At 46.2% G+C, this 15,602-nt stretch overlaps 1 protein-coding gene across 1 annotated transcript in view; it reads right to left on the reverse strand.

Moving 5' to 3' along the window:
• PRKCB (protein kinase C beta) overlaps positions 1–15,602 on the reverse strand; it is a 381,711-nt gene that overhangs the window by 14,845 nt on the left and 351,264 nt on the right. Inside the window, exon 16 of the mRNA XM_052659473.1 lies at positions 12,566–12,706. Coding sequence (XP_052515433.1) covers positions 12,566–12,706 — 141 coding nt within the window. The remainder of the gene's footprint in view (positions 1–12,565; positions 12,707–15,602) is intronic.

Raw genomic sequence — 15,602 nt, forward strand, 5'->3', positions numbered from 1 at the left:
TTGCTCCAAGCCTCTAACCCCTGGTGGACAAGCAACTGGGATTCCTGGTTTCCATCCAAGCCACCCAGGTTCAATTCCTGGGCGGGGAACTAAGATCTCTCTTCAAGACCGCTCACTGCTGTCTCTCTGAGATCACCAGAATATTACGGTTAACAGTGACAGGCACTTAAAATACAAAAATCTGTCCCATCAAGGTTGGCAGAGTATGTGGGAAGCCACCAGGTGACGTCAGGCCCTGGGCTCCTGGTGAGAGACAGTGAAAAACACGTGGATCCAGGCACAAAAGGGATACCTCCTGTCTCCCATCCAAGCCTCACTCCCTTGGAAAGACATTTCAAGCAGATTCACAAGCCACCTCTGAGTTGTTGTTTTTCATACCCTAATTGGAGGGCATTTTGTGATTGTTTTTAAGAAACTGTACTTGTAAATAACCAAGAAATACACTTTGGATCTTTCCCTCTCTGGGTCATGGGCATGTCTTGGTCCTCCAAGTTCTACTGTCATCAGAAGTCTTCATGGGACTCTGCTCAATGTGATGCGGCAGCCTGGAGGGGAGTTTGGGGGAGAATGGATACATGGATATGCATGGCTGAGTCCCTTTGTTGTCCACCTGAAACCACCACAACATTGTTTATCAGCTATACACCCAATACAAAATCCTTTTGGTGATTAAAAAAAAAAAAACTTAAAAAAAAAAAGAACTCTCCACGGAGTCAATTTTTCAAGCAAGAATGGTTGTGGAAGAAGGAGGAAAGTCAGCCAGCTCAGTGCCATGAAAAAAAAAAAAACAAACTCGAAGATGGAAGGGAACAAAGCAAGGGATGGGAATTGAAGACGAGCACTGATACCCTCATGTGTGACGTGGAGGACCTCTCCAGAAGCTCACCCAGGACTCCGATCACAGTGGGTGGCTCTGGGAAGAAGAACAAAGGAGCCTAGTTAGGGGTCTACAGGGAGGCACTTAATTTCCCTGCATAGCTTTTGATGCTGCTGGAAGTTTTAAACTCTTTTCAGATTTTTTTTCTTAAGGAAGGAAGATCAAAGTACCCAGTTTGACGAGGTCAAGAAAGAAAAGGCAAGTGTATGAGAGGAGGCAATTTTGGGGTCACTGATGACTCAATGAGAGGGATTTCAATAGAATGGTGGGGGCAGAAGCCAGATTGCAGTGAACCATGGAAAGAACGGAAGGTAAAAAAAATGGAGGGAGCAAGAACTCCATCCAGTTTGTATGAAAAGATAGAGCAGTGGTAGAATGGAGAGATCCCAGTCTCGAGGGAAGAGATTTTTAAGATGAGAGATGCATGTTTCTGTATTGAACAGAATGAATCGGAAAAGACCCAGAGTGGGCATCTGCTTGGTTTGCAGGTACAGCAAGCAGCTTTATTTTTCTGGGAGAATCCACTCCTTCCTCTCTGCAAGATGTCCACTTTAGACATGGGCAGACCCAGTCCCTTGACAGGTGCCCTGGACCTGGCCAATCAGAACATTCCATCCCCCAGGCACAGTGATTGCTTTAGCGATGGACATATAACCAAACATCTTCCAACAAGACTGAGTTCCAGGCTGCAGGAAATTTTAGAAAAAGGAAGCTCTCTTTCAGCAGGAATTGCAAAAATAATGGGATGTAGGTCTGAAGCAGCTATGTGCCCAAGAAAAACTTTGGAGAAGAAAGAAATCAACAGAGAGGAAAGCAATCTTAAGGGACACAGAGAAATGGATTGTTTTTGACACGGTCCGGACTCTGGATCCAATCACAACTAAATACTGTTAAGTCAGTTTGAATTGGGTTCCTATTTGCAACCCTAGGAGTTCTGATTAATACATGGAGAAGCTGTGGACACAGACTGGCCAGAGTAGACATGCAAAGGACACGGGAGAATGGGGATTCAGAGCAGAAAGGGAACGTCTTCATGAAGGGAACCTGTTTGTTGACATAAAGAGGGAGGTAGGTCTAAGAGGTCAAGATGACTGTGCAAGAGCAGGAATACCACCCACCCAGGGGCACCTGCGAGCCTCCATCTCCCCCCAGCTTACGAGATGGGGCTATCTGCTGAGACCAAGATGACCGGAACTTTAGTTGGGGGACCTTCAGGAAAGAGAAGGTTTGGGGACTTGCCCAGGGGACTCAGAGAGGGACTGATGGGGAAGGCTTAAAAGCCTGGCTGAGATCAGAGCACCTATAACTGTGGAGGCTCAGAGGGGTCCAGTTACTTGCCCATCTTCACTCAGCTGCTGAATTGCAAGGCTGATGTTGTTGTTGTTGTTGTTGTTTGCTGTGCCACATCATTTGTGGGATCTTAATTCCCCAACCAGGGATGGAACCCAGGTCACAGCAGTGAAAGCGCTGAGTCCTAACCACTGGACTGCCAGGAGATTCCCAAGGCTGGTGTTTGAATCCTGGCTCTGCTGACTCTGTCCATATTCTTTCTGCTTGACCCAGTCTCCTTGGATCCATGGGCTCATCTCCTCGAGTTCTCCCAACCTTTGGTCAACAGCTTTCTGGGGTGCTGTGATAAGCATTACAACCTGGGCAGGGTTGACAGCAGAACTGAGGAGCTAGGCTTTATGGACATTCACCCAACAGAGCCCATTCCCCAGGAATGTATTTAAACTCAGGACTTGACCAAGAGCAGTTCAAATCCCACATCTGAGTAGCCGGGTTGGGAGATGAAAGAAGAAACATTACGGAAGCAAGAATATGGGCTTCAGAGGTAGACTGATAGGATTTCAAATTAAATTGGCTTGTGACCATGGGCAAGTTACTTAACCTCTCTGAGCCTGCTTCCTTACCAGTACAGGGTGGGTAATAATAGCATCTATTTCAGGGGGTTGTTGTGAAGGTGAAATGAGACGACTAAATTAGATAAGTGTGATCCACTTTCTACTAAAATTGAATAATTTCATAGAATATGGCTGACCCATTTTATTGTTACTGTCATAAATAGTTGTTATTATTAAGGTCCTGCATGCATTCAATGGGAGGCTAGTTATCTTGTTCTGGTTCTGTCATATTCCCCATGTAAGTCCCTTGGGCAAAACTTGGCCTTCGCTTCCTCGTCTCCAGCATGGAGGGGTTGAATTCCACTTCTAAAGTATTTTCAGTTTTTGACTGCTGTTATATTTCAGTGGTCATGGCCAGATATATCCTAACAGCTTCATGCTCTCTCCCAGCATGTGGCCTTTCCACCTACCATTTCAATCAAACCATTGCCTCCTCTGCCAGGGGACAGCTCAAAGTCATGCACCTGGCAAATGATTTAGAAACTTCATTTGGCCCAGGGACCTGTCAACTTGAACCATCTTTCAAAGGGAGTCCGGCTGAATCCACAGCTTAAGTAGGTTCTCCATGGACGGGTGGAAAGGGAGATAAAGAGATACACAGACTCTAGGCTGTGTGTCCTAAACAACTCTTGGCTATTTGTTAGTCGGTGTAGGAAGGTCGTCTAATATTTTGATTAAGATCTCTGCAAACTCCACACTCTGAATAACCAAAAGAACAAACAGAACCGGGTGGGGAAACGTCTACTTCTTAATGAGCCTGTCCTGAGTGCCTCATTTCAGATGCTGCCATGCCCCGCATCCAGGGGTTATTCAGTGTCTGCTGTCTTTGTCAGCCTCAAAATCAGCGCCTTAAGGAACAAGTGAGATTTGCATCTTTTGAAAATTCTGCCAGAAAATTGTAAAAGGTGTGAATATGCTACTTGTTTGTTGCAATATTTTAAAATAAATTTTAATTCATTTGAACTGTAAGAATACTTAGTCTTTTTCTATTATGTAATGGACACCATTAGACGCTGTTATCATGGTTCTCTCCCATCAGTATGATCACAGACCTTATTAAAAGGGGCTGCAAGTGCTTCTAATAATCTTTCCAAGATACTGGGCAGGTGGAATCCATGGTTCCACACCTCCTAGTTGCTGGACTTTGAGCAGATGTCCTAACCTTTCCAAGTTTCATGCCCTCATATCTGCAATACTGTGACAATGACACCTACCTCATAGGGTTGTGAGAATTAAATGAGGTAATGCCTGGAAGGCCCTTAACACAATTGCCTGGCTCTGCCGGAAGAGCTCGATGTTTTTTTCCCAGTGTATTTGAATAGTACAGGTTTTATAAAAAAGTATTTTAAATCCTAATATTCAAAAAGGTATTATTCTCTTCAGCATTTGGTACCGTGGGGGAGCTAAGTTCTATTCTTAAATAAATCATATTAAGTCAAAGTTAGCTCCCTTTCTTAAGCCTTGAATTTGGAGTTTTAATAGCAAACATACAAAGGTTATGCTTTGTGGCTTCAATTCAGAAATGTCAGCACATCAAACACACGTTCAGATACGCACACAGAGACACTTACTCACACGGTATAAAGGGCAATTGGCTTTGGAGGAGAATGTCACATGAACAGAATTGCAGCTCATTAAAGCAGTGCTTGACGCTTTTGACCTCAGCTACATAAACAGTGTTTTCAGATGACAGAATTACTAAGAAACCAAGTCCTGTGAGCACGACTGAGTCTCTGAAGCAGTTCGGCATTTAGACGCCCAGAAGATGCGAGTAACAGTATGTGATCCAGTAAGTAACCTATGCGGTATTTTGGAAACAATATTAAACGAAAGGCTCAATAAAATACAATGGGGGATAAGGGGCTCTGTTGGGTTTTTCTGTTTGCTTTTTAGTCTGCAAGATTCCAAGACTTTCCAGATATGCAGATGCCTCAAAATTCTACAGGGCTTTACAAAAAGTGATGAGACTGGAGAAGAGGTAACCAGAGCAGAAATGATTGGCATCAGCCTGTTGTACGTGTGGGGTTGGAGTCTGAGAGCCTGACACCGAGGCTGGGAGGGAAGGAAGGAAGGAGGGGTGAGCAGGCTGATCACATCTAGATAGTAACCAATGGCCAGCTGGGATGAAAGGATGTAGGAAAAGGGTTCTTCTTAATGTCTATGTCCCACCCAGCTGTACTCAACTCCTGCCCAGAGTGAACCGATGATCAGATATATCTTAGAACAAGAATAGAGCCACATTTACTAGTGGGCAGATGGCTGTACACACCCTAGCGATGAAGGCTCTCTGGACTGTAACAAAACAGGGCATCCTTGTTGCCCTGTTATTAATACTTTACTCTCCTTCTTCAATTTGCTGCATTGCCTGTTGGGTAAGTTGATCCAAGGGCTGCCTCCATGGGGCAGCTGGAGCCTCGAGCCCAAGGTCAGGGTCCCTCCCTTGTTTTCGCAGTGAGCCCTGCATGAGGTGTCATGGACACCAGTGGACTTCACTCACTCGGGCATTTTGATTTAAAGACTTGATGCTAGCCTGGGTTTCTCTGGTAGCTCCAACGGTAAAGGATCTGCCCACAATGCAGGAGACCTGGGTTTCATTTCTGGGTCGGGAAGATCCCCTGGAGAAGGAAATGGCAACCCACTCCAGTGTTCTTGCCAGGAGAATCCCATGGACAGAGAAGCCTGGCTGGCTACAGGCCGTGGGATCGCCAAGAGTCGGACAAGAATGATCAAGTAACACGCACATGCTAGCCTATCTTGCTAACATCTGTGAGACTATAGCACCTCATACTACAAATTCTCCAAAAAAAACATGCTCACCACCAGAGTGGTCTCAATGCATCTTCCACTACAGCACAGCCAAACTCCGGGCTGATCACCCAGTGGGAACTTCTGGTTACAGACCTTGGCACACGGAGCGTTCCATGTCATGACGTCATTCACATGGACCAGAAGAAGTATAATCCACTGGATAACCATGCCCTGCTCTATGCCCTCAAGCTGGCACTCTAGACTCCAGAAGCTTCCATGACTATCCATTTCATCAGTTCACCCTACTTCTCACCAGGCCCAACACTCAGCCATCACTTTATACCTGAGGGCAATTATGCAGGTAGTCTGGAGTCTTCTTCAGCCATTCCTTCATGCCCCTGGGGTAATTACTGAGCACCCACCAGGTGCGAGGAACTGGGGAGGGACTGAGGAATCCAAGATGAACTCAACTTGGAGGCTAGAACGTCATCCTGTCCATGTGTTGAGCACCTCTCACCTGGATCAGCAACCTACCCCTGTCCCCACAACAGTCAGATCAAGCTATTTCTCTGCCCATCTTAGCTGGAGTAAAAGTCAAAGATCCTACAACGGCCTGTACCACCTGCCCCTCGCATGGCCTCTCTGATCTCATCTCCGTTTACTCTGTCCCTTGCCTGCTCCGCTCAGCCACCTGGACTCTCTGCTCCTTCCTAAATGTGCCAGGCAAGCTCCTGCCTCAGGGCCTTTACACCTGCCTCAGGGCCTTTGCACCTGTTAATACTACCAAACCATTTTCACCACCAGATATACACATGGCTCCCTCCCTCCCTCACCTTCTTCCCATCTTTTCTGAAATGTCACTTTCTCAGTGAGACTTTCCAATGACCCCATTTAAAACTGACCTCTCAGGGACTTCCCTGGTGGTCCGGTGGTTAGGAATCCGCCTTGCAATGCAGGGGATGAGGGTTTGATCCCAGGTCAGGGAACTAAGATCCCATACATCTCGAGCAACTGAGGAGCCCACATACTACAACTACTGAGCCCTAGTCCCACAACTAAGACACAATGCAGCCAAATAAATAAATAGAGAAACTAAAACTGACCTCTCTGTGACCCAGCTCTCCAAGTCCCCACCCCTCCATAACGCTGATCAACTTCTAACAAACATACCCACTGATTTCTATGTTTATTATTTGCCCACTCCCTCTAGAAGATTAAGTTCCACAAGGGCAGAGATTTTTATTATTTTTACTGTTGTGTCTCTATGACCCAGAAGAGCACCTAACCTCAATAAACAGGTGATGAATGCGTGACCCATAACACCCCCGCTAGAGGACAGAACCAGATCACACGGCTTCTCAACCCACTGCCCCACGACACGCCCAGTCACATACTCTGCCCTTCACCCACAAACCAGCAGCTTCCACTCACCACACACTGACCCAGAAGACCCTGATGGGCATCCCAAGTCACATACAAAGAACATTCTGTACTAAAGCTTATACACCCCTTCAGCACAGCCTTCACCATGCTACATGGCACACCAATTACAACAGGATCTACCAGTCAACTCACTGGCTGGTCGTACCCCACACAACCCTGTCCTAGCCCCTGCTATGCCGTGGTCCAGTGGCAGTATCTCATCTGGGAGCATCATAGAATTGCAGCATCTCAGGCCCTGTTGTAGACTGGCTGAATCAGAACCCACATTTTAATCATATGTCCAAGAGACTCTGTGCACACATTAACGTTTAACAAGCTCTGCTAGGCTACATCATGGCGCCTGTACCATTGGCTGGGCAATGACAGGCTGTGGGAGTCACAGCCCTCCCCTTCCAAAGTGTAACAATTCATGCATTGCATCATCAGCTCTTTCATCACACAACCAAATGATGCTATGACAGATACAATTCAGTACCCAAATTATAGCCCTTCATAAACAGGGTAACTTACACAACAACCAATTTATTTGAGCTTCACTGCTGGGCATGAGAAAAACTCCCTCTGTGCTCTAATAAATACCCCTAAAGAATCCAGTATGTTCCTCAGCACAGTGCACTGCAACATCTTATTTGACAGCCTTTCATTGAATCATTCATTTATTCAGTAAAAAAATTATTAAGCACCTGTTATGTGCTCAACCTTATGCTAAGCACTGGGATCCAACACTGAAAAAGACAGTCTTTTGGTCTCGCCAGAAAGACAGACCTTACATTGAACAATTACGACAAAGTGTGATGAGTTTGTTGATAGGACTTTAGCAGATGATCCCTACTCGGCAATTGACAAGAGCTTCCCTGAGTGGGTGACAGTTTACTGATTTGATGAGGAGGAAAGAGTAAGGTACCAGGAGGTTTAGGGAGGGAGGGAGCATGGGACGGCTCTGGGGTTCCCAGGTGGCTGGCTCTGAGGGAAGGAAGGCACTTTGAGTTTGAGGAGCTGAACGGCACTCAGCAATGCCAGTTCTTGAAGTTAGGAGCCTGGGGAGGCAGTAGAGGCTGGTTCAAGGAAGACCCTAAAAGCCATATATGCTGAGGAACAATAGACACTATCCCAGGGGCGGGCAGAGAGCCATTGATGGAGTGGGGTCGGGAGGGAGGGGGTTGGAGAGGCGAGGTTTAAGCAAGAGAATGACACAATCAGAGGGACATTAAAAAAATTACTTTTGCACCCTGAAACAACAAATGAAGCCAGTGTATTTCAGTAGTTTCCAATGATACTATGCGAACAGCTCCTGCCACAATAAAAGATGCACTGAGAACGACTTTAAAAATCCATGTAAAATTATTTTAATGAACCTTCAATAATAGCACCCTTCACTGGTGTTTGACTATAATCCTCTGTTATTGCCCCATGGTTTTTCTTTCTCTTGCTGCACTCTATTTAATAGCATGCATGAGTCAGGAACACTGACAGATACATGCACGCCTTTCAATATCCTGAGAAGCACATGGAACTCTGCACACACTCACCAGGGCCTTTCAGAAAGGGTGGGGAAAGGGAAAATGTGAAATCCTCAGGTGGGGGCTGGGGGCTCTAGAGCTGGCAACTGCTTTGTGAAAGGCACATACTCAAGTTGAATCGAATGAGTGTGTGATGTATATACATTGTGCTGTGTTGTGCTTAGTTGCTCAGACATGTCCGACTCTTTGTGACCCCACGGACTGTAGCCCACCAGGCTCCTCTGTCCATGGGGATTCTCCAGGCAAGAATACTAGAGTGGGTTGTCATGCCCTCCTCCAGGGGATCTTCCTAACCCAGGGATCGAACCCAGGTCTCCTGAATTGCAGGTCAATTCTTTACTGTCTGAGCCACCAGGAAAGCCCAAGAATACCGGAGTGGGTAGCCCATCCTTTCTCCAGGGGATCTTCCCGACCCAGGAATCAAACCAGGGTCTCCCATATTGCAGGCAGATTCTTCACCAACTAAGCCACAAGAGAAGCTCAAGAACACTGGAGTGGGTAGCCTATCCTTTCTCCAGGGGATCTTCCTGACTCAGGAATCGAACTGGGGTCTCCTGTATTTCTGGCGGATTCTTTACCAGCTGAGCTACCAGCGAAGTCCAGTATATACATTATTATGTTTATTTTGAATTTACCCTGCTGCTGCTGCTGCTGCTGCTAAGTTGCCTCAGTCGTGTCCAACTCTGTGCGACCCCATAGACGGCAGCCCACCAGGCTCCCCCGTCCCTGGAATTCTCTAGGCAAGAACACTGGAGTGGGCTGCTATTACCTTCTCCAGTGCATGAAAGTGAAAAGTGAAAGTGAAGTCGCTCAGTCATGTCCGACTCTTCGCGACCCCGTGGACCGCAGCTTCAGTGTCTTGTCTCCTTAGAGGTGATGGCAGTACATCTTGAAGTCTATAGCCCAGTCCAGTCACTGTACTTTGAAGGTCATTGTTAAACCACAGAAACATTTCAAGACACCAGCTGGTTGGAAACCCTATTCAGTACAGGACCATTGAAGCATCCTACGGATCATCACTAGCTGTTGTAACCATTTTGTGTTATCAATGATAAGAACAGCTCATTTTTCCTGAGCACCCTCTGTGGGCCAGGGTAAATATTCAAAGTATCTAACCAGCCAAAGTGAACTCTGGTTGTGAGTAACCAGCGCTTATGGGACCCAGCTAAACATCAACCAGACTCTGCAAGATTGCTACCCTAGAGGTTATAAACTGACAGCCACGTATGGTTCATGGGTGTTCTATTTGACTTGAGTTGTGTTTAATTTTTAAAATGTTGTTGCTGATATGTTTTTTTAAAATAGTGAGATTTCATACAAAAGTCCTGAGGAGAATGCAGAGGTGCAGAGCCTGCATCTCCCATAGGACTGACCTGGCTGGCCCCATGCCTGCCTCATAGAAGGTCCCCAGGGAAAGACCACTCTTACTTCCATGAATAAGATAAAAAGAAAATAATAATCAGTGATGATCCACAGGACCCTCCAATTGGTCAGCTAGAGATGAACACCCACCTGTTGAGCTTTGAGAACCACCAGCTCCCCCATCTGCCCCTCTTTAAACCACTCCCTCCTCCCTCACTGACATTACCTGCTTGGCCTCTGTAGCCATCTGAGTCTGTGACCTGTTCCTGGAAGGCACCCCTCCTCACTCAGACTGTGTAAAAACCATTGTCTTCCCCTTAAAGAGATTTCTCTCCCTGCCACGTTTCTTTGGCCTCTGTCTAGCTTCCCTGCAAGAGCTTTTGACCATGAACTCCACAGCAGTGAGTCCTAGACTGGAGCATTTAACAGATTCCCCTTGAGAGCCCCATGGCACGGTTTCTAACTCAGGAGGTCTGGGGTGGGAGCCTGAGAATTTCATTCCTAAAGTTTCCAGGTGATACTGCTGGTCTGGGTTCCACTCTTTGAAAACCACTGCTCTCCAAGCAAGGAAAGAACCTCAAATGTCAGTGGTTCAATTCTGGTGGGGATGGGGGCATATACATCTCTCCTCTAGCCAAGTGAAGGGAGGTTGATCTGCATATTGAGACCTCATGAATAGCCCTGTAAAACCCAAACAGGGTGTGCGTGCCCCCTCAAGTTCCCAGTTTCCTGACTGGAGAACCCACTCTTGTCTTCCAGATTGCTTATTGATCTTTTCTTATATATATATAATAAAAATGATGATACTGCCTATGACATGCAGGTGTACACACAAACCCCAAGTGCACACATGGGCATTATCTCAGGGACTAGCATCAGCAGGACCCTACACTGCTCTGCCCCTTCAAAGACCCTGCACCCGAGACATTGACCAACAGGTGACATGTCGCTAACAAAAATCATCAACTCTCCCAGAGTGCCTACTGTGTACCAGTCAGGTACTGAGTGCTTTATGCACCATGACCCTCCCCCGATAGAGAAACTGTTGCCATCCCTGTATTACAGACGATGCAACAGAGAGCAGAGAGGGGAAACGACTCGTCCAAGTTCTCCAGATGTAAAGCAATCAAGAGATGGTTTATTGGACCCACTATATTCATGAGGGTCAGACACGATTAGGAATACTGTGCTCAACTCTGTGTCTGCATTTCAAGATGGATGTTGCTAACCTGGAGGACAACAGGTGATGTCATATGGGACAGGCTTACAGGTGGACAAGGGGCGTGTTGAGCCCAGAAATTGCAGGTTTCCGGAGTATCAGAGAAAGAGGCTCTGGTTGACAGAACAGGACTCAGTGATGGAGGTTCTGAGGAGGCTGATTTGATATCACTATACATACTGGCAACAATCAGAAGGATCACAATGTGGAACTTGCTGCCTCTAAAGGACCCCAAGACTGAACACCAGGAGTTGTCCAGAGAGAAACAGGACTCATCAGGGATTCTGTGAATCGAATCATTTGGGGTGTGCAGGGCTGGGAGATGTGAGAAGCACCTGGGAGGCTTCCTTAAACTACATGTCCTTTGCCCCAGGGCATCCTGGTATTGCCTCTAATGGAGTCAGACTCTCTGAATCCTCACTTCCTCACACACTGGCTGAATGGACTTGGAGAGAGCACTCAACTTTTATGAGCTTCCATTTCCTCTTCCATGACGTGGAATAACAGCACCTGCGTAATATTTTATTTTGAGGATTTGCTTAGATGCTACGTGTGAACTACTTAATATGGCCAGGTAAGTGGTCATGAAATTAATAATAATAATATCAAAACAAGCATCACTTTCACTATCATTGTTCACATCTGAGATCCTCATGACTTTTGGTTTCGATAACAAAGTTTATGTTCAGCCTTACTACTTTTCAGCCTTAGCCAGTAGTTACAACCCATAAAAAGGTCACCAGGTCTCCCCTGTACTTTAACAAAGAAATATCTTTCCGGTAGAATCACGGTCCTGATTAATCCAGGAGAAAACTCCTCCTCTCTGCCCAGTCCTTGGGGATGGAAGTGCTCCTGCGTGCACACGACCTTGGGAAATGTGAGACTTTCACTCTTACAACAATTCCCCGAGAGCCATATCCACACCCAGAGCCTCCAGGAGGGCTTTACGAGCATGCCAGCCTCTGCTTCATTCTGGTTCGCCTTGGGTGGGAGCTGGCTGGGCGTTCTGTCTTCTTTACTGACTCACATGGAGTATATATTTCAGAATTAAATTTAAATACTGTTGAGATAAACAACATGACCTTTTCAATGTCAGTTTGAAGAGAAAATGACACAGTCGAACCAAGGAAAGACCGAGGGCAAAATTAGATTCTTTATCACAATCCAAAAATGGATCTGACTCGGCTCACCCAAAAACCTTTCCCCCAAAGCTGCCAGCTCAGACGGTTACAATAATTCAATCAATAAAACAAAAACACAACATCCATGGTCTTTCCTGCATGTATCAAGGCTGTGTGGGTGGAAATCTCCATTTTTGTACCTGCTGCCTTTGAGTATAAATATGAACACTTATAGACATGTTCATCGAGGTCCACCCCTTGGAGGGCACCACGGGCACACACATCAGAGAGAGGAAAAGAGCCTGTTGTGACGTGGACCCAAAAAACATTATGATGTGGACCCAACCACCTTTAGAGAACGGTTTACTTACGGCTTTCGGCTTATATGGGGGCTGAATCTCTTTGCGTTCAAGTTTCTCCCAGTCAATATACCGGAAAAACGCATGCTCTTTGATGTCACGTTCACCTTCAGGTCCACAACCCAGACGTTTGCCTGGGTGTTTGGTCATCAGCTTCAAAAGAAAGAGAAATGTAGAATGAATTTCAGAAGAGGAAATGTGGGCCTCTCAGAAACGGTTGCTCCTATGAATGAGGCAAGACAGCACAAAGAAGACTCCCAACTGAATCTTTATTTTTGGCTTTTCATCCCAGCAGTAATTTCCCAGCCAGGTCTTTCTAATAGGAGGACCCAACAGTAGTGTCTGCTGCTCCTGGTCCCAGAGCAAAGTCCCTTACAGTTAATCACACTTCAGCCTGACCATGGCCCTGAACTTAAGTCAGAAATATCACATGGTGCATTTTGATTTAAGAATGACTTCTATGCAATTACTGATGCATTTAATGAGAACAGTTTCAATATCTTCAAATTCTCCTCCTGCTACCACGAGGAAACGGGAGTTTGACCAAAGCAAAGGGCACGTTCATTCAGATAATATTTGCATTTCTCAGTAAAGCGCTTGTGAAAATGACAAGACAGAAGAAAAAATATTAGTCAAATGGACCCAAGTTTCAAGTAATTACTTTCCAAAAGCTCATTAAATAGTCAAAACCTAGCCCAGCTCATTTCCCTTGTATCATACATTACACTAAACTCCGCTGAGGTTTCTTTGGTGTCCCATTTAAATTACTTAATTATCAAAACCCTCCATCTTTGGGTCTCTGAGCCAGAGCTAAATAACAAGATGAATAGACGCTCCAAGATGAAACCAGACAGGCTCCCTCTTGTAAATGAGTCCAAAGCAGCAGGAAAATATCTCTGATCTCAAGACTTAAGCAAATGCACAGAGAGTCAAGACGGAGGAGTTGATTAATTTTTTAAAAAAGAAAGATCAGCAAGAGGCCATCAAAAGAAGAAGCAAAACGATTGAAACATACAAGACCATGAAGCTTCCTGGAGTTGACTTGACACCAAGAAGCCCATGACGTCAGACTTCTCAGGGTTTTGCCCAGGGCTTAAGGATTATGGGGGGAAGGGATGAATTCAGCAATTCACACCTACTCTGTTAGACGTTCAGCTCAGCCTGATTCTTGCTACAGATAATCTGTCATCAGAAACTACCCTCCTACACCCACACACACAGAGAAGCACATACTTTCCACACATGCTTTATCTTCTAGGGGAAAAATAACCCTGCACTTCTGTTTCTAAGCGACTTCTTTATAAATTCTATGGCTAGTCTTACCCGAGTCTCACAATGACCCCATGAGTTGGGTGTTTTAATTTTTCCCCACCTGAGTGACAAGGCAATTGACACTCAGAAGGTTAAGCAACTGGCAAGGACTCACAGAGACAGTAGATGGCAGAGCTGGGATTGGATCTCACTTCTGCTGACCTCTAAAACTTGGACATTTAGAGACACAGATTCCATGTGGCTCCCCAGGGATGATCTGTGGTCTCGCTTGGTCAGGAAAAGGTTAGGGAGGGCAAGGAAATCGGGCCAAATCTTGACTTTTGTGTAGGATTAGAATGGGAGGAAAGAAAAGGTCACGAGGCCTTGGTTAGCACAACCAGCAATCCTATCCACAACAGCTTCTGGGGTTTCCCTGGTGGCTCAGTGGTAAAGAATCTTCAGTCAGTGCAGGACATGCAGGTTCAATCCCTGGTCTGGGAAGATCACACGTGCTGCTGAGCAACTGAGCCTGTGTGCCGATACTACCGGGCCTGTAGTAGAGCCCGAGAACTCCAACTGCAGAGCCCACGGGTCATAACTACTGAAGCCTGTGCACCTAGAGGCCACGCTCCAGAGCAAGACAAGCCACCGCAGCGAGAAGCCAGTGCACTGCAACGGGAGAGCAACCCCACTCCCCCCAACTAGGGAGAAGCCCGGGCAGCAACGAAGCCCCAGCATAGCCAAAAATACATATGTAAATAAAAGTATACATAAGAAACTAACAGCTTCCGTGTCCTGAGCACTTCCTGAGTGCTGGGCTCACAGCTATTATCCGTTACTCTTTCATCTTCACAACATTAAGGCCTCAGAAACTATTATCCTCATTTTCCACATAAAGACACTGGGTCCAGAGAAGCAGGCATCTGCCTGAGATCACCCAGCTAAGTAGCAGAGCTGCGCTTTGAACAGATCAGCCTGACCCAGAGTCTTGAAGCTCCATGCTATGTTTTCACCTTAATGTATGGCCAACTGGGGCTTCTGTCTGCTTTAAGTTTATTCAAAGGGGGAGTGGTGATCCAAGCAAACTGTATACTAACTTTTTTTTTATGGTAGAAAATAGGGTCTTTAATGGGATGGATAACAGCAGTCCCCAACCTTTTTGGCACCGGGGACCAGTTTAAAGGAAGACATGTTTTTCCTCAGACTGGGGTGGGGGCGTGGTTTGGGGATGATTCAAGAGGATTACATTTATGGTGCACTTCACTCTTATTATTATTACATCAGCTCCACTTCAGATCACCGGGCATAGATCTTGGGGACCCCTAGATAACAGGACATTTTCAAATGGAATGAGACTTTTTTCAAAAACCTAGCTCACTTTCCATGTAAATAGGAGAATGCTAGGCGAAGGAAAACCACTGCAGAAACACCCCAGCACTAATGCGAGGCTGTGCTCAGCTCTTGCACGCTGAGCTCCGGTGCCCGAAGCCAGCCATGCAGACAGCTGGACTTAATCACTCTTCCGATCTCTGATCACCTCCCAGACGCATCCCCTGGGGCCCACGGTTCAGGAGGAAGCATTTGGCTGTTCACTTGAGCATCACTCCTTCTCTGGAGCATCAACCTTGAAGAAAAAGCCCACACTGGCCTCAGCCAACTCAACTCAGAAAGGTCCCCAAACCCAATAGTAAGAAAGTCACCCTCACTAATCCTGAAGGTTATGGGTCTGAAATTAATAGAAATCTGCTCTACCAGGGAAACTGCTAATTGGAGCTGAAGCTGAATGCAGCTGACCTGG

Source organism: Budorcas taxicolor, chromosome 2, assembly GCF_023091745.1.
Source record: "Budorcas taxicolor isolate Tak-1 chromosome 2, Takin1.1, whole genome shotgun sequence".
Classification (NCBI taxonomy): Eukaryota; Metazoa; Chordata; class Mammalia; order Artiodactyla; family Bovidae; genus Budorcas; species Budorcas taxicolor.